Below are 21,830 nucleotides of genomic sequence, written 5' to 3' on the forward strand. Positions count from 1 at the left end.
TTCATTTTGGTTTGGTTAGATATTCCTTTAGATATGTGTATAAAAGTGAAAAAAATTCACTAATTCCTTGAACTTTTATAAAATACATAATGATTAAATTGGTTTTTGTTCATTTTACAAAACTACATTGCTTATGTACTTACAATCTATACATTCACATTTTGTATTATAATATAATATCATAGTAACATACTACAATAGTAAAACGCCCAATACAACAAGAACTCAAAGTGTAAGGTATTTCAATATATCAATAATATGTAAAAATATTCATTATCAAACAATACATAAAACCAATAATCAAACATGCTACACTCAAATCCAACATATCAATCACACCATACTAGCCTATTTTGCGACTACATAAATATCATGTCTACTCTACAACCATATGACTCCACAACACTCCTCATCCTATGGCAGAGCGGCTCCAAAAACGTGTTCCGTGGCATTATTTATCATATCTTCAACTTCTTCTTACAAGTATGAGCATCACATGACCGGGGCTTGAAAATATCTAAGATGGAAATTCTACACATCAAGAAAGAAAAATGAGTTCCATATTTTATAATAGACATAAAACATAATATCCGTGAAAACGTCAAATAATTTGTAGGAATGTCACAACTTTCATTTCATTAAATACAAATAAGGCCAACATAATTTGTAAGAATTGAATTCTTGATTACAAGGTCTATATTAAAGTTGATAATATAATTAAAAACTTCTAATTGCTTCAAAAAATGTGAATTAATATGAATTAATATGAAGAAAATATCAATTTTTATGCAAATAATGTCACATGCCAATGTCACGTTTTCACAAATACTATGTTATAAGTGCATTTTAAATATATTGCACAACCATTTATACATGTAGACATGAAATTTGGAATCTATGATATAATCATTATATGCCCCTTTTCTACCTCTAAAAATGGGCATATAATGAATTAACATTAGACTTAACATGATGGTAATTAACTTAGACCTCACGTTGTGCAAAATTTGGTCACGAAGTGAAATCAAAGTTTGTTGATCCACTAAACATAGGGAAGAAAATGAACCATATCTCAACTTCAAACATTGTAATCTTTCAATCCGTACGGTCAAAATTTATGAAATGTTTTGAGGATGTTATTTACTAAGTTGTTATTGAGATCCTACGGTTAAAACTAAAAATAATTTTTTAATCTTTTGAACTTGTTCATTGTACTAAAACCAACCGTTTTTGGTAGGAAAATGAAAAAGATATTTAAGGGAGAAACCTATGTATAGTGAAGAGAACTAAATTAAGTATATTTTAGTAGTTAGCATGAAGTAATGAAACCCTAAACCTTGATTTTAATGAAATAAAACTATTTGTAAAACAAATGGATGGGAAATAAAATATTTACAAACACGCCTTTGACATCACCAAGGCTTTGGGTCGGTTATAAGAGGTTGGGAACCTCAAAGTTAAGCATGACGGACAAGGAATAGTACCGGGATGGGCGACCACCGGAATTATCGCAAAATTTCTAAAATTGCCTAAATTCTTGGCTTCGCCAAGCGAAGCCCGCGGGGAACGGGAACGGGAATTTTGCCTTGGAAGTGATTGTTAATTTTTGGGGTTTTTTTCATTTTTGGGTTTTTTCAATGGTTTTTTCTGAATGCGGCGTACCTTCTGCCTCCGCCTCCGCCCAAACCCTTGTCGCTCGCAGCCCTGCCCTTATCCATAGCCCGCAGCCTAGCCCGTAGCCTTGCCCGTAGCTCCCAGCCCAGCCCTCGCCTTCGCCCTCGCCTTCGCCCTCGCCTTCGCCCACAGCCCGCAGCCCTGCCCTCCCCTTCACCCACCACTTGCAACCTTGTCGCCTTTGCCCACAGCTCGCAGCCCTGCCTTCGCCCACAGCTAGCAGCCCTGCCCTCGCCTTCGCCCACAGCTCGCAGCCATGCCCTCGCCTTCGCCCGTAGCCCGCAGCTTCACCCACAATCCGCAGCCCAGTCCTTGTCTTCGCCCACAACCCACAGCCCCACCCTCGCCCTCACCCGCAGCCCGTCATCGCGGTCGCCCACCCTCACGCTCGCCCTTGTCCCCGCCCGCAGCTCGCAGCCTCGCAGCTCCTCCACATGCACTTGCCTAGCCCTCCCATCTCCTCTACCTCTCCTCACCTCTCCTCTCTCTTTCTTGCAAGAGAGGTGTGCGCCTGCATACCTCTTCTTTCCTATACCCGCCCCTCCTTGTCACTAACGGCGGCCCGGTGAGGGGGGTACGCCACATCTGCCTGGTGCAGGCTCTGCTCGGTGCTGTCCCTTCGCCCCCCCCACCCCGCGGCTTCCAGCTCGCCCGGTTTCCTGCCCCATCCCCCCGTGGAGCCCCCCCCCGGGTATCTCTAGGCGGGTATACCAGGATATCTTGGGAGGCTTTTCCGGGGACAGAGACTCCAGAGTCCAGAGGGTCGAGGTGAGATCAACGTGACCAGGGAAGAGTCAGAACATGCGAGGGACTTAACCTCTTAAGTACCAAGAAGTTTCTACATTTTAATGTAATTATCTTTGAATCCCTACGGTCAAAAATTGCAAAATTTTAATCACATTATTTCATACAAGTTTACAAGAAGATCTTACCGTTGTATTCTCAAAAAAATTATCTTGGCAATTTGTAATCAATGGAATAAAGATTCCTCTAAAATGCCTTGGTCCTTCAGGAGTCAAGTTTGGTTTTGAGTACTTCAAAGTTTTGAGTGGGAATTTTTGAGGTGCAAGATAGGTTTGAGTAGTGGTTACAAATTAAAATATTTTGATATACAAAAACTTTTGTGGTTTTTAAGTATTAGAAATGTAACTCATCTTTAGTTTTTATAAACAACATAAAGGAAGAAGATAGAGCATTTGCAAAATAAATGGAACATAACAAAATTTATTCCAAAGTCAAGGGACATTCACAATTCTTGCAAACCAACTCATCTCTCTCTTCAACTCTAGTGTTCACCTTACAAATGTCATAATGAACTTTAGAAACTTGTGGAAATATTCTTCGCTTCTGCTTAGAATGTGCCACAAGCACATGAGTTGGACGTTTCAAAGGCGGTTGTGGAGTAGAACCTTCTCCATATTCTAGTATCTTCTGTTTTTGCCCATGTCCCATCCTCGTACTCGTCACGTGCATTTATAGAGGGGCTATAGAACCATGATGGGGAAGTTCAATAGTAGGAGGTCTTTGGAACGTGAACGGCTGTGAAAATGATGTTAGACACATCTGGAACACATCTCCCTTTTGGTCTACTTCCTCTACAGTATAATCACTTGTAGATGATTCCACATGTGAAATCAACTCTTTCAATTGCCGAGAAAGATTATGTAACTGTCTAACAAATTCACTCCTTCTATCATTTTCATACAAATTGACTTCATGTATGGCTTCTTCCAATAATGGCGATAGTTCCCCACTATCACAATAGCCCACATTATTCATGCTTTTCATTCTAGCTAGTGAAACGTATGAAGGAGTGAAAAATTCTTTAACAATGAGTTGAAGCCCTAGAATATGTTTGCAGGTTGACAACCGGGCATGGCAATCACAATAATAAGTGTTTAAAGAAACACAATACTTAATGTCAGGAGAAGATTCACTTCTCATATAAAAAATCCTGTCTTTTGCATTAACGACTTCCAAAACTGCATCATGATTTTTTTTATAAGCCTGAAGTATACATTCCCCTCCTTTCAATTGCCGGCGATGTTCTTTGTCATTGCCTCTCTGTGAATACCTTCCTGAATCACCTGCATAACATATTTATTTTCATAAATATCTATAACACAAATATTTAGACTTCCTAACAATATTTGTAACGGCCATAATCATATAAGCTAATAATTACATATATAAATAGGTAGAAGTAAGTAAAAGTAGGTAAATGTAAGTTAATTCTACAGTATTTAATATAAAAGCTTCCTAGAAACTTCTTAGATGCTGCTTTGACTTCATAGGTGTCTTTAATTGACTTTTTGGATTAGAAACGTGGTCAACAAGTTGGCCATGTGCCACACATGTTGTTAGCTTGAAGATCAAGCTAACTATGTGGCCCACACATAGAAAAACTTGCCTTGTAAGTCAAGGCATGTGTCCTACAAAATCAACACATATTGAAGGTCCAATAGAATGTCGCCATGTATCCCCTAGTTAGATAGTATATATAGAAACAAGAGTGAAGGCTTCTTCACTCTTGTCAACTCCTTTCGTACTTTTAGTCCAGGTTCAAGAGTCTCTAGTTTCTTGTCTTGTGGCAATAGCCATTCCAAGTTCTTTTTAATATACATACTTGCTTATACTTTGACTTATTGAGAGAGACCTTTTGTGTATATTTCCTTCATTGAGTCTTTGTCCTTGACAGATTGACAAGAGTACACTTATAATATCAGAGCTTTGTTTTCCTTGAGTAAGAGTGGATTACCCCTTTCTCTTGATAAGACATAAGCGTATTAGAAGTTTGCGGATTACTCACTTCTAAACTGATATTGTTCTTAGTATCTTCTTTGTTATCAAGTCTTTTCTTTTTTTTTTGTCTTGAGCAATATCCGACAAATTTTTCTTCTTAGTATCATTATGGCAGAGCTTGTTGAAATGAAGAGTGCAATGGCACAAATGCAAGAACAATTGAGGGAGTTAATGCTTGCGATGCATCAACTCAATTCACCAACACAAGAAAGAACAAGAATAGCAGAAAGTGGGGATATAGAGATGATCGGAGCTGCTTCAACATCTGTACCAAATCACGTTCCTTCTCCAATTGTACAACACCCTGTAAGCACTAGAGAACCAAGAATTGCTTTACTCGAGAAATTTGATGGTACAAGATCAAAGTTTCAAAGATTCATCAATCAAGTACAATTGGCAATTGAACTTCAACCGCAAAGCTATCCAACTCTAGGATCACAAGTCAGGTTTATTGGCACTCTACTTTCTGATTCTGCATTATCGTGGTTTTCGTCTTTTCTTGAACAACAAAATCCAATATTGGATAATTTGGAAGCTTTTTTGGTAGAATTTCGATCTATGTATGGTGATACGATGCAACTCGTGTTGCAAGAAACAAGATCAGAATTCTGTGACAAAAAAATCGCTCAGTAACATTGTATGCTTCACAATTTTGATAACTTGCAATTGACATCAAGTGGGATGATGCTGCACTCATCAGTCAATTTCTTTATGGATTGCAATACGAAGTAAAGAAATTGATGCTCAACTTACCTGATCCTCAAACTTTGAGTCAAGCAATCGATTTTGCGGTAAAATATGACAATCGACTTTTTGAATTTTGATCCGAGAGTCGTACACGGGAACCTTAACGTTATTACTCAATGGCAACATCAGCATCTTTGCCAAACGTACATTCGGAAGTAGAAGACATGCAAATTGACGCAGTACGTTTTAAACCCCTTACTGAGCAAGAAAAGATTTATCGTCGTCAAGAAGGATTATGTTTATACTGTGGAGAAATCAGTATAAACATAATACTTTTGAGTCATTGAACAATGTGTGACATGCCATGTATATTGTACCTAAGGAATTTTGGTTTAGGTTGATAGATCCGACCGACGCAACTTGAGTTTGCAAATGGAAGAGGCAGCACCTGAGCAGGGCTTTTGGAAATGAACTCTTTTCTGATGAAAATTGGCGTTGTGGTGATGTACAATCCTTAGGATCACGTGATGGTCCATCAGGTATAATAGGTACCTCTTGTGCTATCTCCTTCTTTATGGTTCTCCTGTGTATGCTACTGATAGTATCTGCATAGTTTTTACGCTTCTCAACGGCAAGCAAGAAAGCCGGTTCTTGTAAAATTCTCTCACCATCTGCTCTAATACTAAGAAGATATTCTGCCTCCTTCCAAGGAGGCTTTTCTCTTTTTCAGCAGTTGTTGTACTAAGTTGTACTAACTTGACAAACCACCACAGCAGTTTTATAAAGATGATGTTGTTGTCTTCTTTCATTGCACTCTTCAAAGATGATGTTGTAACGTCAGTAGAGGCAAACACTAACACATCATTAGATAACTCAATGGCGGGTTCATGTTTGTCTTCAGGGATGTTGTGCTGGTCATTTGCTTGAAATAGGTGTCCTTACATTCCTAAGTTTCACATACAACACATGCACTGTCTTGTATAGCGCATGGGTTTTCTTGTTATTAACATGTCTAGCTAAATTTGTGTGTGCATGACGTCACTTAAGTTTTGGACTAAGTAATGTAAAAGCAGCCTCTGGTTATGGAAAATAACCTTGTCCAGCCACAAGAGTGGCAGTCCTTTCAATAACAAGGGATGCTTTCATATTACCAGGCATAATGTCTCCATATTTTTGGTGCACACTTGAAATGTGATGTCTTTATGTAATTGAAGATAGAACTAATATTTTTTTTTCCTAAAAGAACTTAGTGATGGATTTATAATTTAGTTGTCAAGAACGTTGTGATTCTCATCTAATTCAAAGAGTTTGGATTCTATATCCTCTATATAGCTTTTTTTTTGTGTGTTTTTCCCGTGTTTATAAATGGGCTGAAAAACTTTGTTTTTGGCTGTACAATTAGGTTGTATTAATTTGCTTCAAGGCGAACCTTTCCCGACAGTGCCAATTTGAAAAGGTAATCATGCTGACTTCACTTTCATTATAGTATATTGAAAGATATTATTTGCAGCCTGCCTTTTCATATTCTTTACCACCATATCCTGCATTTTTACTCTAGCTACCAGTATATCAATGGACATGATGTGCGACCTGGCCGTATTTCAACCTCTACCTATTGTATAAACCAAGATCTACTACTAGGTCTATAGACACAAATGGATATGTTCAAGTCGGATACCAAACTACATGGTTGGTTTCTGGAGCTACTCCTAATGCATCATCTCAACTTCTCAAGATCAAACATTGGTTTGCATGTTCAAGTTGTATACCTTATGATTCACCAGGAAAGTGCCCTTCATTGCCATGTCTTCCCAGAACATTTGAATCTGCAAGTGTAGAGTAGCCCTGCAAAGGAAGGTATTTTATCTTGTCAATATAGTCACTATTTTCATTAGCATTCTGCTCAAGAACACTAATTTTGCAGATCTTTGCCTTATTTCTAGCCTTTAATCTTCTTGCAAACCTAGCTGTGAAGTTCATGGAGGTACCATGCATATAAAAACATCAAGAAGGGCACCGCTTTGCCGTCCACTTTCCCTTTGGACACATTAGCGGGTAGCATCTCAACCACTTACATCTATAGGGGTCATCCTTTCCCCTGAATCGTCCAAAGTCTGCCGTTCCAAAGCAACACAATTCCTTCACTTTGTAAGCACGAGTACAAATAGACAGAATAAAGAACACATCAAACACATCTCTGCTTGCACTCAGTAAAATGAGGAACATTATTCAACTCAAGGAACCTGACACTATCCACAAAGTACAAAGATCTAGTAGCATAAACAAGACAATTGCGAACTCGGGAATCTGAACAGCGTGCAGGGAATCCACCTCACGAGGTGGAAATATCTTCTAAAAATACACGCTATTGTTTTGATAAGAGACAATATTTTCAACCTTGCAAATGGAACTCAAGCAGAGTCTGCTAATTTGTCGCCAGTTAAGATTGCTATATTGACCACTAAGTATAATAGCATTGATAAAAAAAAGAAGTGATTCAAGACTACACACAAGGGCGACTACTTCGTTGGAAGTAATCAAGTGGCACTCAAAATTTTGTGAATCTATTTCATTAGCATTGTCAAGTCCACTCCATAGCTACATAACAACACCTTCATCCCGCTGAATTGCTATCAAAGACAAGATTGCAGTAAAATCATATGACTGGCTCAAAATTTATGAACCTTGCAAAGTCAATCATCAATATCCTTGATCTCGTCCCTCATTTGTAAATGAATGTCTGTAGTCATGGATTTTCAAAAATGCAATTGCAATCTGTTGCAAACACAAATAGCAGTATGAGGTGGACTTCAGATTATCAAGGTGTAAATCAACTAGTAATTTGACAACCTATATTCCTTGATGTATGTTACCTAGGGAACGTTCAATCGACAAGACTGAAGTTTATTATGAGTTTGACATCACACCAAAATACTGGTCGACCTAACTCACATAGAAGTATACTTGGCCATACCTGTCACGGTGTTGATGTGCATGATAAGACATCCTGCGGCTTGAACATTTGTAAACTACTCAATTTTGGGATCTTCAAGATCCACATCTGCTAATGAATCAGTGCAGATGAAGTAGCACTTCCCCGGTCTCTGATAATCCACAGCTGGAAAATTATATTGCAAAGGCAAATAAGGTTCGAGTAATAAATTTGAGAAAGTGGGTATGCGTCGAGGAGGATGATTGTGAGCACCTAAATATGCTCTGAATACTCTACTAGTTGAGCAAAACAACACCAACACCGATACCGACCATGAAACGAAAAACTTACAGAGCGTTTGTCGCATACAATCTCTCATGAGAAATTCAGTGAATGGCTTCCAGAGCACCCCAGCATCCAAAATTACGTCCGTACATCTGAAAATACGGGAATCCTTAACTGCTACCCATGTCACAATAGGATCAGCAACTAGAATAAGAACGTACGATCACGTTTTGGGTCGTTCCTGTTTTGAAATTCTGCCTTTCCGCAATTACTGTAACCTGTCATATTAGAGAAAAAGGGCCTAGTTCATATCCACGGGCAATACTGTATCGCCAGATACTCACAACCTCATCATTTCTTTGTCCCCCTTGGCGATTGCTACGAACACACTCCTACAAAACAAGAAGATCACGAATCCATCTACAACTCCGACGTTGCACATCACAAAGAACAGGGATTCTTTTAGCACGCAAGTTGAAAGCCAATAACTTACTCAACAATCAATAGCGCCGGAAACCAACAATTATGCCAGCTAGAGGAGATGGCGGCATATCATCTGGCACTAATTGACGAGGACCGCTGATTCAAATAAGAACATGCTTGGGCTTAGAGTTCCTCATCAATGTTTCTTAATTCCAACCCACACTGCTTGTTTGGAATCAAAGAATGAGCAGGACTTAGTGAGGACATTTTGCCATGTAAATCAAACTTCCATTTCTGCTTACAGGGTTGTGGTACAAGTTACTCAAAACAGGACGCTTAATGCCAGCGCTTCATAACTTCGCACGCAATACTGTGCATCATACATAACGCAAAATCTGTTAAGATAACAACAGAAGACTTTCGCAATAGGAGTTTCTCATAAATATTAACGTATGCAGGCTATTCCTTGCGTGGTCATATGCAATATTAACTACAACAGCAAGTCCACCATATTACTAAAAGTTAACAAGACAAAAGTTCCCTAAATATAATGAAGATCAATACGGATTCCAAAGTCAGTTTGCAATGAAAGGTGGTTACATACTACCAGCAAGAAGAAAATTATCCTGCAGTAAAGTTACAGAATCTCAACGGCTCAAATCGAAAAAGACAGCAGGGCCCTGCTGTCTTGTAATTCAAAAAATGATTGTGAAAAACTTCCACCACCATCTGAGCATGCGACACTTTTCCTCTTCGTGATACTCCTACAAAATCTCCAGTCATAATGAAGCAAACTCAGAATCCTAGCAGCCTAGAAAAGAGGTAGAATCAGACCCTTGGTATCTTGATCACGTCTAGTTTAATTTTGCGCCAGCAGGTCGGTCAGCAACTCCACATACTGACCTCCACATACTGACCTCCACATACTGACCACATACCTCCACATACTGACCATAACAATACAAGACTTCCTTGCTCGCAAAGTGCAACACATACCAAAACTCTGAAATTCTTAAGTCTTGTAACCAAACGGTGCAACTGAACAAAAGCTCAATTAAGCGTGATCAAATCTTCGCAACCCCAACGTCTACTCATGACGCTGAAATATCACTCGCCTCTCGAGTCTGGCTTGGGCTTTCGTTGAACAATGGTGTACAATGGCATACAACTTTTCTGCAGCTGTGTATAAATTGATCCAAACACACACATGCCAGCGTCAATGTGCTAGGTTGCCCTCATAAACGCCATCACAAGGTCCTTCAGAAAGCAAGAAGCCACAGTTTGACCTGAGCCTACTACATTAAGCGGGACTCGATCTCAAAACAAGGACATATATCAACGACAGTGTAAGAGACCACGGCTCAAGGCAAAACAAGGTCCGTACAGGCGCTTCCATTCACGAACATCGCCAAATAAAACTCCACCGAATTCCCCTAAACAATCATGCACTGCAACCACCAATCCTGAACTTTCAAAACTCTGGCTAAGCGAACTTCGCCACCAATTCTTCAAAAACTAAAAGACCAAGCTCCCGGAACACCTCCTGTATGGCATGCAGAAAGATCTACAAAGGTGATAAATCAACGAGGGTGTCAATAACGGCAACACATGTTAGAGGATTTTCTAGGTTGAAGGTGGAAACTTCCAGTACATCGCTGCCAGGACAACAAATTTATAGCATCGTCCTTGTGAGCAGAAGCGACTGTCACTATGATAAACAGGAATTGAGGACCATCTTCTGAAGCTCCCTTTTCAGTTCGACATAATCCCCAGAACGTGCAGCCGTCCAAGCTGACTGCCATCCTGGATGCTCATCGTAACACACGCTCCAGAATCTCCGGATTTCATCAAAGTCCTGGCGATTCAACCCTCGTAACATTTTGTGCTTCTCCCTATATCTTAATGCAAAAATGGTGTGGACAAGCGCTTCAGTATCATCCCGTTCATCGACCACAACTTGGTGATCACCCTCTGCCAACTGTTCTAAAATCCGCTCCGAGGCATACATCACTCCTCCACTGAAGCAAGAAGATTTTTTCTTAGTAACAGCATAACCCCAATCCAGGATATAGAGCATCTCAGTCTCTTCTAACTCTCTTTTGGCAATCATGATGTTGTCCGGCCGCACATCGCGATTAATGATGCCGTGCTCGTGCGCCCTTTCAAGAACATCCACGAGCCCTGGCACCAATGACCAACGACTGGAAATTGACTTATGCGATATCCTTTCCCCTACTGGATGGATTCGCAGGGACTTTTCATCGTCAAACCAGCCTAGCACCTTGGGCACTCCTTTCACATCATTCAAGCAAGTAAGCATTCGATAGTCATTCTGCAAGTTCTTCCCATGAAGCGGAATTTTTGCCGCATATTCTCTGTCATCCTCGTCTTTCACACAGAGAACATTACTTGTAGCTCCAGACCCCAGAAAACGGATTGGCTCGTACTCGACCCTGGATACACTTAGTACTGGCACTTCAACCTCAAGGTCGCTGAGACTGCTCTTCAGTAGGGCGCACAGGGACCCACGCACATCGTTTAACTCAACGTGCACTTCATACGTGAACCTCTTTTTATCTTCCATGATGACCTTAAACCATTGCACCATCTCCAAATCTGTGACGCCTACTAGTACCGAGCGCCTGAAACCCATTAAGCTCTCCAACATCTTCTCTCCGTATCTTGCAGCTTTTCCAATATTGAAATAGCTGTTGTACTTACCCCCACCTGACTGGAGCTCAAGTATTACCCCAGTCGTTAAGGGAATTGGATCAACCCCAGCTGATGGAGGTCGTTTGTAAATCAGAACATCTGGCTTTAAAACGGGCCCACAAACAGATGGAGAAGACCCTGTAAATTTTATCTTCCAACATGTCGAAGCATCATCTCTCAGTCCGCTCAGAAGCTCTTTAAAGTACTTCTCTGGACTCAGCCCCTTCAAATTTTTCCAACAATCTTCTGGCCATAAACCTTCTGCCTCCTCACCAGACAAAGGTTTCGGCATAATGAGCCTCACAGTGCTTTTACTTACTCGAATACCTTTATCAACATCACTCATTGACGCCATAGAGGAGGAACTTGAATCCAGCTGTAAACGCAACTCTTCCAGCTTTTTCACAACCGTCTGTTCCTGTTTCACGAGGGTCTGTTCCTGTTTCACGAGAGTCTGCTCTATGCATCCTAGCCGTAAGCTAACCTGTTTCACCACTTCAGCGACAGGCTCTGACGCATGCCCTAATTCACAATGCAATACAACCATAAGACAACCATGAGCCACATTCTAGGCCGTTCAAGTAATCACACGCACTGGAGATTCTTAATTACTGAAGTCGCAAAACAAGAGGAAACCCAAACCTCGAACAGGTGTGATGGAATAGAAAATGTCAGATGCCCGCTCAACAAAAATCAAATTAGAAACACTACCAAAAGAGCCTCCTCCTCATCAGACTTGCAGACATAAAAATAGACAGGATCAGGTTAAAACACGGCAAAATAGTCCCTACTCTACGGGCCAATCTGACAGTGCTGTCGCCGCAGATTTTAGTTTAGAATGTACAACTTAAAATTTGCGCTACAAGGGTCCAGTGCATCCTGTTGAGCAGCTGCATAAACCACAAAACAAGTATACATACATAGAGATGCGAGCCTAAATAAGCAGACCAGACTACCTACGGTTTCGGAAACCTGTGTAGCAATTGTGAAAGAGTAGTGTCCCCTCTAGAAACGAAAAACCCTCAAGGTATAGAATTCCACACCGACCATCTCAACGCGTTCAGTGACCGCAGGGAAGAAGAAAGAGTGGTGGCTTGGTATATATCGCAGGAACAGCATTAAGGCACCGATACCGAGGCGTAAAGTGGCAGCAAGAGAAGGCCGAAATCAGGTGAGTTGCGGGAGTGTGTTAGCTGGTTATTAAACACCAGCCATCAGTAACTCTTTATTAGGTAATAATCGTCTGAGGTTAAGTACCATAAGTTCAAACAGAGGGAGGGAGGGTGGCTTCATGAAGAAAACCATCACCAGTTACCCATGAGTTCGAGAACTAATTGATAAGTACCATGCAGACACATGTAAAACCCTTAACAGGTTCACTGGAGGAAAAATTGAAACATATCACTTTTCAATTTGAATACATGCAAGTGTCTCTGAATGACAAACACCGAATAAAATTGGGATATGTACTTCCAGGTGTACTTGCATAACCTACATGACCAAGAAGTACCAGAAGAAGAAGAGGACAGGGGGGTGGGGAACAATAACTGCTGGCATTGAGTGAAAACTAGAGAACCCTAGAGTGCGAATACAGTAAGACCAAGAACAACATTCAGAAAGATTGAAAACGACAGACCTCTATCAGTCGTGGAATAAAGCATCGAACAAGCTATCACAAAAAACCCAATTGTTCTACTCAAAAAAACATACCAGGAATAGGAGTTTGTAAGAATGCATGCTTCAGGACTTAAGATATTGATTAAGTTACCAAGATAAGAAGGAGAATCATACCTGTAGGAGGTGCTACCCCTACGCCAACCCTTATTCCATAACCATGAACTGAACCCTCGCCCATGAATATGAACCGGACAAGATCCTAATAGGACTCCTAGTCAAAGGGAAGAAGTGGATATAATCAAGTGTTAGAACAAGTGATTTTACCTGAAATATCAGCCTTGAGCAGCAGCAGTTCCTTTGCCCGCAGTTGCTCCTCCTTTTTCCGCAACTGCTCCTCCTTTTTCCCCCAGTAAGCAAACGCGGCCTCTGTGGCAGCCTGCGTCACTTGTTCTTCCGCATAAATAATCTGTTGCTCTACTTTCCTAATCTCTTGCTTCACGTCTTCAATTTCGGTATCCATTGTCTTGAAATGCCTACGTGACCACCACCTGTAACATGCAACCTCAGCAGCAATTCATCAGAACGCTGTCACACGTAAACGAAAGCAGTGCTCGAAATGCATTCAAAACTCCGCATACAAAACTCCGCTCAGCCAAAACAAACCCCGACAGACACAACAAGCAGAAAGAGAAAAATCAGCTGCGAAACCACAATCAAACCTCACGGCGCGCACGCCAGCCACTCCTAAACCCTCCCGAATCATGCCTCACAACTTATTCCATAACAACATAAATAATCACCCTGATATTCACCATAGAGACTCGAAATTCACCGCAGAAACACGAAACATGGAGGGGCGGCTGACCCCGGCCAAGAAAATCAACGACCCCTGGAAAAGCAAACCGGCGCTGGAAGTGCAAGAGGAAACGAAGCTAGACAACAATGAGATACTTGTGGACGACTCAAGAGCTCAACAGCGACAGAGTAACTTACCGGTACGAGGAAGGCGAGGGTAGTAATAGAACAGAAGAAAGCGATCAAGCTAAGGTCAAGCGATGGAACTGCCCGTCGTGAGAAAGGCTCTCTACCTCCGCCAGGATCATTCTTGTCAATCACGCCCATCAACGAAGCTACCCAACGAAACGAAGATGTAGACTCGGAAGGAGCAAAATCAAACATTATACATGAGCGCATGGAAAAACAGAAATCCTAGCGCAAGGAAGATAAGAAAACCCTAGCCAACTCAGAGGTCTGCAGCACACCCAAATCCAAGAATGCGATACACTGCATCCTAAGACGGGAGACAAACCGTGGCGAGCCCGATTACTGATCCGGCACAAAGAATTCAAATCACAATCAGGCGCAAACAGCTGGGCGTACGTTTGTGGGGCATCGAGACACACGTAAAGTCTGGCAGAGAATGTGGATGTTTGACATTTGCTTTATGTTTGCATCCCGTGCATTGAAATCAGCAAGTCTTCGCTTCGCTTCAAGTTGTTGCCCTGACAATAAACCTCGCCCTCGTCTTCAATGCAAGTCACTTGAAAATGAGCCCCCACTTGTTAATACATACCAAAATTTCAAGAAAAATAATCTTCCAAACTAACTCTAGCATGCATATAATGCAACAAACCACACTACAAAATTCTAAATAACACTTAAGGTATAAAAATCTAAATTTGACCTTATAAATAAGGGTAGAAAACCTCCACACACCTAAAAATATATATAAATTAAAAAATATGTGAAAAATCATTTTTAAAAGTTTTTAAAATTAGACTATAAAGAATTAACCATCTAAAAGTGAATGACTATGGAGGTAAAAAATTTCAAAACTTAAAGAGTTGTACTACCCTTGTTTTACCAAGGTAGTAGATCTCTTTGTTCTTAAAAATGTATTAAAAAAATCACCAATGCTTAAGTATTTATACTTTAAACTTTATAGAAAACTAGACTTCAGCATACATTTGGGAACATTAAATTACATAAGAAATTTGAAAGAATCATGACGTTATGATTTTATGAAGTTGACGTTCTCTTCAGCCACGGTTAGTGTATCCTAACAACTTTGAAAATCCATTAAAATTCAATTCTAGCTTCAAATCAAGCCTGTTTGATGTTGTTGGAAAGCTAGTGACTAAAAGAAGATTTTTCCTTAATCTTCCAATGAAATATTGAAGAAAAAACAAATGGCACTTCAAAAACCAAGGCTAATGCATATTAGATTGAAAGTTTATTGAATTAACACCCACACAAAACTTTGGCATAGCTTCGCCATAGAAAATGGAAAGAGAGAGGGAAAGAAGCTATTGGAACCTCCTAATCCCAATGCTAAAAGTCCCTAAGGATGACCACTAAATCCCCACCCTTGAATTTACAAATCCTATCCTAAAATCAAAGGTCCAAAAACCACCTACCATAAACTCGATTTTTGGGCTGGATCCCTTGTGAATCACAAATTTATACTTTTTGGCAAAATTAATACCACCAATACGTTCAAAACACGTTTTTACCTGAACAAAGACTATTTACTTGCCCAAATCCACATTTCAAAATATCCAAAATTAACTATTATAGTGATTTTATTATAGTTTTTCAATTTTAGAATTAACCATTCTTGGTAAATCTTCAAAGATTTCAATTGGTCCTTCACTTCAAACAAGTCAAAAACTACTCTTGACCCTCCATTTAATCACTAGTATTTGAAATACATGATAATTAGCCTACATTTTCAAAAAAACCAATAGAGGTCGCTTTCATAGTAATTAAAAGGAAAATTTATTTTCTAAGGAAAGCAAATAATATCTACTCTCTTATAAATATATACATTATTTTCATTTTAATATGGTGATCAAATCACCAAATGCAAAATAATTAAAATAAGTTAAAAAGACATAACTCTATTTACTACCTTTCTAACTTAATATTAATATTATTAATTATAAAGGAAATTAATATGAAGAAAACCTAATTAATCAATGAAGCTATTTTTTATGTGCACAAGATGCAATTGAATGCCACTCTATGACCCCTGACAATAAACCTCGCCCTCATCTTCAATGCAAGTCACTCTATAATAGAAAACCTGGCTCCTATTTTGTGGTTGTTATGGGGCCCCCCCTAAAATCAAACTCCCTCTTGCCATTGAAAAAAAATCCAAAACAAGGTCCCTTAGACCAATTTGGAGTTGCAAACCCCAATTTTGGAAAAAAAAATCCCACAAAAAGAATGTAAAGGGGTGAAAATAGGCATTTCAGAAAATTGGGCCTCCACTGAACAATGTTTGCATTGAAGACGAGGGTGAGATTTATTGTCAGGGCTCTATGACAGGTTACATGTTCTTTATTGAGATGGAAACCATCTTATGGAATTGTAAGAGGCAACCAACAATTGTCTTGTCTACTACAGAGACAAAATACAAGGCTACAAGCCATTGCACAAAGGAGGCCATATAATAGAGAAAGTTGTTGGGGAATGTCAAATTTGTGTAAGGAGCAACATGCATCATGTATGACAATCAAGGATCATTGCACATGCGAAGGATGCCAGTACATTATGCTCATGACTATCAATTCATCCTATAACCAACCATGAATATATGAGCTAAGACATCACTAGATGATATAGGAAGTATATGGAATTTCAACCTGCTAATTTTATTGGAAGGAAAAGAAGTCATTTTTATGGAATTTCAACAGACTAATTTTATCAGAAGAAAAAGAAGTCAATTTCTTCAAAACACACCAGGTCTCATAGTGTGGTCATGTGTGCTTGCGCTCCTCTAGCATGTCCTTGGTCAATATTGGATGTTTCTGAAACAAGCAACAAGATTTTTAATATGTCTGATTAACCCTTAAAGGCCAGAGAAGCCACATTTGGGTTGCAACTTGATGTTTTTTTTGTATTTGACAAACAAGGCATAAGAATTAATGTATATGGTAGTTACATAAATTTGTATCCATGTTGAGCCTGATCCAATGACACATGACATTTTGAATTAGGATCGATATTCCACCTACTATGGTCATGGAAGTTGCAAAATGGTCATGTATTCTACAAATATGATGTTATATTTGAACATGATAAGGTTCAGATTTTGAAATGACCCCCAAATGAAAAACATTTATGTACACTAGGGTCAATTTCGGCACTCTTGTTCTGAATAATTATTTTTATCCCGAAATAGAACTTCAGCAAGTGTCTAAAAATAGAATATTCTTCAAAATTCTATTTTTCACTATTTAAAAAGTTTGATGTTCTTTTTTCAAATTTTCAAAATTTTCTGGCAGCTATTTTTATAGATATTTTTTGCTGGACTTGACCCTAGGGTACGGTAGTTGAACAATCTTCAACCCAAAGGTGTATGTCTTGCTATATTTACTACATTCTTTGTATGTTAAAAGTAAACACATGACCGTATATGTGGACCTCCACTGATCTTTAAGGGTTAACCTTTAAACGTGAGAATGTGGCCACCGTATTCTACATGAATAATGTCATATTTTGAAACTTGTTAAGGTTCACTTATTGGAACAATCTCCAAATGAAAGATGTTAGTTGAAGAATCTTCAATCCAGAGGTGTAAGTCTTGCTAAATTTCAAAACATTTTCTGTATTCTACATAGTAAACTAAGTGCATCGTACATACGTTTTACAACTGACGTTTAAGGGCTAGTACCTGAGTGAGAGCGTGTAAGCTGCGCTTCTGCTCCCAGAGGCATCAGCTTGCCCACCTGTCCGGCTGAACCCTCCCTCTCAACATCCATGTCTTTGGTTGCGTCATCGATTCCATTTACTGCCAAATCCTGCAACACCAGTCAACAGTTTAGATTGTTCTCTGCAGGAATGTATGCACTCTGCAGCATCAAATCAGATATTCACCTGAAAACCATGATCCTCCTTAATGGCGCCTAGCCGTGATGCTTTCTCCTCAATACACAAGGCAAGCTGAAAACAGAAAGACAATCCTTCTTAGTATAAAACTCGCCCCAAGTATAAATGTCTCTTCACAAAGACATTCCTGAAAACAAAACCGCAGGTATAAATTGTACCATTTGCAGCTTTTGATGTAGTAAACATGATTCCAGATCAGGGGATCCATCCACAGACACCTTGGCAGCCGATAGCCTTCATCCCAGCACCAGCGGACCTCCCAGACGAAATCGATCCACAGGACAGCTATGGCTGCATAATGATGTATCCACACAAAAAATTAAGGAAGATACCTTCAATATTGAATACAATAACTAGTATTTTCAGTACCTCGGATGTTGCAGGTGTCGAATTGAAGGGCATGAAGGCAAAACAGAGAAATTAGAGAATCTAAAGGTGCTGCTTTGATAGCTTTATGATTGATGTGTCCACCTTGCTCATCTGATGTGTCTGAAAGAAGCCCAAACAAGTCTCAGTTTCAGGTAGTAAGTTACATTTGACTCAGGGAAAGATAGAAGAAAGCTCTTACCTTCTTCAAATAGATCCTTGATGACATGCTCCAGCACAGTTGGCTGTGGAACCATGGGATGATGCATCAAGTGCTTGACATTTAAAGAATCTACAGGAAAATTTAAGCGTGTCATTTAGAAATTTCAACACCTTAGAAAGCTTGAGTACACCAAAATTTACAGAAAGATTATTATGGTCTTAAACTGAGATCTAAGTTGTGAAATACAATATGGAAATTTAGGGCTAGTATTCGCACCAGCCGCAAAGTCCTCAACAAAATGAGATTGAGAGGAGACATGAAAGGCGTCCATTAGAGCTCACAGACGTCCTGCAAAGCCAACAAACTCAGTTTCATTCGTGCCTGCCGTGCAAACAACAAACAGCCGCATTCAAAGCCATGCCATGATATCGACAGTTCCAATGTACAATACCTCAGGAATTCAAAATCCTTCAAGATTAACGTCCTTCCCGATCATGTGCTAGAACTTGAAAATAATACAAACTTAAACCACCAAAAGATAACACTTTACTTACTGATCCTTGACTTTGACTATAGTGAGAGCCCACTTGTCTGCTTCTGTAGGGGACAGCTTTTCATAATTAGTCGCCTCTGATGCATTCTTCAGCAGCAAATTGACTCATATCCTGGACAGCAAAATGTCAGTTGGCTTACACTGTAATTAATCATGATAAAAAAGACTGCCTAGTGATGGTACCTTTCACAGGATCCTCCACTGAATGCCACTCAGCCCAAGCACAATCCTCATCCCAAGCCAACTCGTCAAACAGGTCATCATCATAATTTAAGATGGGCTAAGCATCAGATTCACGAAATTTGAAGCCTGGCATGGGCATCCTGTATGTTAACTACGTTGTGAATTCCACATCCGATGACGGGAGGTCGGAAGCCCCTATTGCAAAAGCCTTCACAGCCCACATGAGGCCAACCTCAGATGTAGTGTGTCCAACCATCTGCACTAAACAATTTCATGCATACGTCCAGGATACTCAGAAGCAGCAGGTTAGTCTTACCACTTCCGTATTGAAAAATTTGTACAAGCCGACTAATTGCGAAAATTCCTCTGGAATGCAGCTCCCCAAGCGATCTGTTTCGTATCTCGCACTGAAGGCTTTTTCCTCTAATTCCATAATATGCTTTCCATGCAGGAACATGCACAGGGACGAAGGCTGCCAAGTTACTTCCAAACAACATGCACTCAATTAAAGCCCTTCTTACAAGGTCATATCCAAGGCTAAATGTCAGAAACAAACCTGCCGCAGTTAGATAGAGCAACAGCCATGGTACTCAAGAGGAGTGTCGCCCCTGGAGCATCCAGAACCACACCACTCATGCTCATAGGTGAGACAACCTCCAGCCATCAGATGCATATTCAGATATGTGACTGGCACAACCCTTAAACGTCAGAAGGTGCCACTTGTGGCCACGGTATTCTACATGTATGATGTCGTATTTCAACATCAGAAGGTTCACATAATGAAATGACCTCCAATTGAAAGATGTTACTTGAAGAATCTACAATTCAAAGTTGTAAGTCTTCCTAGATTTTGATACATAAATTGTTTTCTACAGAGTTATAATACATGCCTGTATATACGGTTCCCAACTGACGTTAAAGAGTTGAGGTGTCTCTACTGTCATTAGCTATAACAACTTGAAAGCCTCTTGAATTGATCCACATGTTTTGAAATCAAAGACCCACCAGAAAATCCACAATGCCTTGACACAGTTGCGAGGGAAGCAGACCGTCCTCCCATTCACCTCTACTACCTGCAAATATTGGACAAATTCAAAGTTTTCATGAGATGCATGTGGAGGAAATCTACCTTGATCAGATTTTATACTAATTAGTGTCTATTTAATTTTAAGGTTAAAGCATGTCATTTACCTCAGAATTGTTTTTACCTCAAGCTTATGTGAACGTTTACATTCACATTCAACGTAAAGAAGTTGATATATGAAAGTGAGAGATTAACTTACGCTCCTCATTGTTGACTTGGAAGTAGTAATCAATTCCATAGTTTTTAGAGTCATAAGGTAGCTCTTGGTGAACTTTATAAAGCCCAAGTGTGCCCTCAACTTCTGTACCTGAATCCTATAAAACCATAGAGGTGTCATTTTGTGTTTGAAGATCATACTATCGATTTAGCACGTCAAATTCGCAAAGTCTATTGCATTGCCCGAAATAGTACAGGGTTTATTAGAGTTACTCACCTCAAGAGCAGACACCCAAACAATTTGCCATTCCCGCACAATCTCCTCAACTTTCACAATAAACCTACATAAGAAAGAATCACACATCTAAACCCTCCCTTGTAAACCTATCAGCAGAAAAAATATTAAAAAGATCAGCCAGGGATTAAGTGAATTATCTCTCCCAAGGTGCCAAAGCATCCACCACTAATTATCATCAAAACTCACACCACATGCAAATCCATAAACCTAAATCCTAGCCACAAAAGACAGACACATCACCCTCATGATGCCCGATCCACAAATCCCTCCATTTCAACCAACATCCAAAATACAACCAAAGCAAGAAAAAATATTTTACTTTATTTTTTGAACTTAGAAAAAAATGCACAACACACATGAATGAACTGGTATAAACCTAGACCCTCATACAGATCCATCACCACCACCATGATGATGATAATGTGTAATTATGAAAGTCCAATACAATTCAATTTCCAAAATTCACAAATGCACCTCCTACATAAACCTAAATCTTAAAAACCATCATCATGGTGGTGATGAATCTGTATGAAAGTTCTAAAAAATACAAATAAAATTCCAAATGATTCGATTCCAAAATTCACAAATGCAGCTAAACCTTGAAACAAAGCAGCAGGCACATGAGGGGGGTGAGGTTGGATCGGCCCACTTACATCATCAGTGAGATCAGACTCCTTCCGCTTAAGAGCCATCGATCGAGCTCCAGCTATTCCCGATCAGCAGCACCACCACAGATTGAAATCAATCCATGAGCTCCGACGCATCAATCGCTCTCATTCTGCGTGGTGTGCATTGCGAGAAAGTGATGTCAGATAGGGCCCACCACCACAAGCTTTGGACAAGCAGATGTATTCCATCAGATATAGAATATATGTATATGTATTCAGAATACGCATAGATGTAATCAGCTGTATTCTATTAAACATGATCGTGTGAGGCAGGAAGATGCCGCAACCTCAGTTACAGCATGTACTAGTACATCCAAATACATGAATACAACGG

At 39.8% G+C, this 21,830-nt stretch overlaps 3 protein-coding genes and 1 long non-coding RNA gene across 6 annotated transcripts; all 4 read right to left on the reverse strand.

Moving 5' to 3' along the window:
• Positions 1–233: 233 nt before the first annotated feature.
• On the reverse strand, positions 234–2,342 carry LOC112294375 (uncharacterized). Its single transcript, XM_090244026.1, has 3 exons — positions 2,227–2,342; positions 1,663–1,959; positions 234–531 (listed from the first exon to the last, which is right to left on the reverse strand). Exons 1-3 carry the CDS (start codon positions 2,340–2,342, stop codon positions 459–461), a joined length of 486 nt encoding a protein of 161 aa, XP_090100152.1. The 3' UTR covers positions 234–458.
• Positions 2,343–6,610: 4,268 nt separating this feature from the next.
• Positions 6,611–9,550, reverse strand: LOC141046423 (uncharacterized). Its single transcript, XR_012219411.2, has 8 exons — positions 9,408–9,550; positions 9,106–9,173; positions 8,874–8,959; positions 8,447–8,658; positions 8,138–8,267; positions 7,848–7,938; positions 7,239–7,277; positions 6,611–7,008 (listed from the first exon to the last, which is right to left on the reverse strand). It is a non-coding gene; the product is annotated as an uncharacterized LOC141046423 (long non-coding RNA).
• Positions 9,551–10,164: 614 nt separating this feature from the next.
• LOC112294486 (uncharacterized) lies at positions 10,165–14,537 on the reverse strand. Of its 2 annotated transcripts, none has more exons than XM_024544961.3 (3): positions 14,126–14,537; positions 13,457–13,680; positions 10,165–12,037 (listed from the first exon to the last, which is right to left on the reverse strand). In XM_024544961.3, exons 2-3 carry the CDS (start codon positions 13,650–13,652, stop codon positions 10,512–10,514), a joined length of 1,722 nt encoding a protein of 573 aa, XP_024400729.1. In that variant the 5' UTR covers positions 13,653–13,680; positions 14,126–14,537; the 3' UTR covers positions 10,165–10,511. The 2 variants fall into 2 exon arrangements, with proteins under 2 accessions (XP_024400729.1, XP_024400730.1); XM_024544962.3 differs by lacking the exon at positions 14,126–14,537 and adding an exon at positions 13,965–14,078.
• Positions 14,538–16,637: 2,100 nt separating this feature from the next.
• On the reverse strand, positions 16,638–21,697 carry LOC112294744 (uncharacterized). Of its 2 annotated transcripts, XM_073540444.2 has the most exons (10): positions 21,482–21,697; positions 20,574–20,871; positions 20,296–20,363; positions 19,607–19,898; positions 19,109–19,219; positions 18,831–18,902; positions 18,594–18,683; positions 18,184–18,316; positions 18,014–18,079; positions 17,811–17,937 (listed from the first exon to the last, which is right to left on the reverse strand). In XM_073540444.2, the coding sequence occupies exons 6-9, from the start codon at positions 18,883–18,885 to the stop codon at positions 18,043–18,045; spliced, it is 315 nt and encodes a 104-aa protein (XP_073396545.1). In that variant the 5' UTR covers positions 18,886–18,902; positions 19,109–19,219; positions 19,607–19,898; positions 20,296–20,363; positions 20,574–20,871; positions 21,482–21,697; the 3' UTR covers positions 17,811–17,937; positions 18,014–18,042. The 2 variants fall into 2 exon arrangements, with proteins under 2 accessions (XP_073396546.1, XP_073396545.1); XM_073540445.2 differs by lacking the exons at positions 18,594–18,683; positions 18,831–18,902; positions 19,109–19,219; ... (2 more) ...; positions 20,574–20,871; positions 21,482–21,697 and adding an exon at positions 16,638–16,944 and having other exon boundaries at positions 18,184–18,318.
• Between the last annotated feature and the right edge of the window lie 133 nt (positions 21,698–21,830).

Source organism: Physcomitrium patens, chromosome 17, assembly GCF_059467195.1.
Source record: "Physcomitrium patens ecotype Gransden chromosome 17, ASM5946719v1, whole genome shotgun sequence".
Lineage (NCBI taxonomy): Eukaryota > Viridiplantae > Streptophyta > Bryopsida > Funariales > Funariaceae > Physcomitrium > Physcomitrium patens.

Bases quoted from the DNA above. Each gene is read 5' to 3' on its own strand.
- LOC112294375 (XM_090244026.1), bottom strand. From the start codon at position 2,342: ATGGGGCAGGAAACCGGGCGAGCTGGAAGCCGCGGGGTGGGGGGGGCG. The intron at 1,960-2,226 runs GTGACAAGGAGG...TTGTGGGTGAAG, and splicing joins CCCTCACCGGGCCGCCGTTA to CTGCGGGCTACGGGCGAAGG. The intron at 532-1,662 runs GTACGCCGCATT...CTTGATGTGTAG, and splicing joins GGCGGAGGCGGAGGCAGAAG to AATTTCCATCTTAGATATTT.
- LOC112294486 (XM_024544961.3), bottom strand. From the start codon at position 13,652: ATGGATACCGAAATTGAAGACGTGAAGCAAGAGATTAGGAAAGTAGAG. The intron at 12,038-13,456 runs GTAAAATCACTT...ATTGTGAATTAG, and splicing joins GCTCAAGGCTGATATTTCAG to GGCATGCGTCAGAGCCTGTC.
- LOC112294744 (XM_073540444.2), bottom strand. From the start codon at position 18,885: ATGGACGCCTTTCATGTCTCCTCTCAATCTCATTTTGTTGAGGACTTT. The intron at 18,317-18,593 runs GTAAGAGCTTTC...ATCATTATGCAG, and splicing joins CAAGGATCTATTTGAAGAAG to CCATAGCTGTCCTGTGGATC. The intron at 18,080-18,183 runs GTACAATTTATA...TTCTGTTTTCAG, and splicing joins TACATCAAAAGCTGCAAATG to CTTGCCTTGTGTATTGAGGA.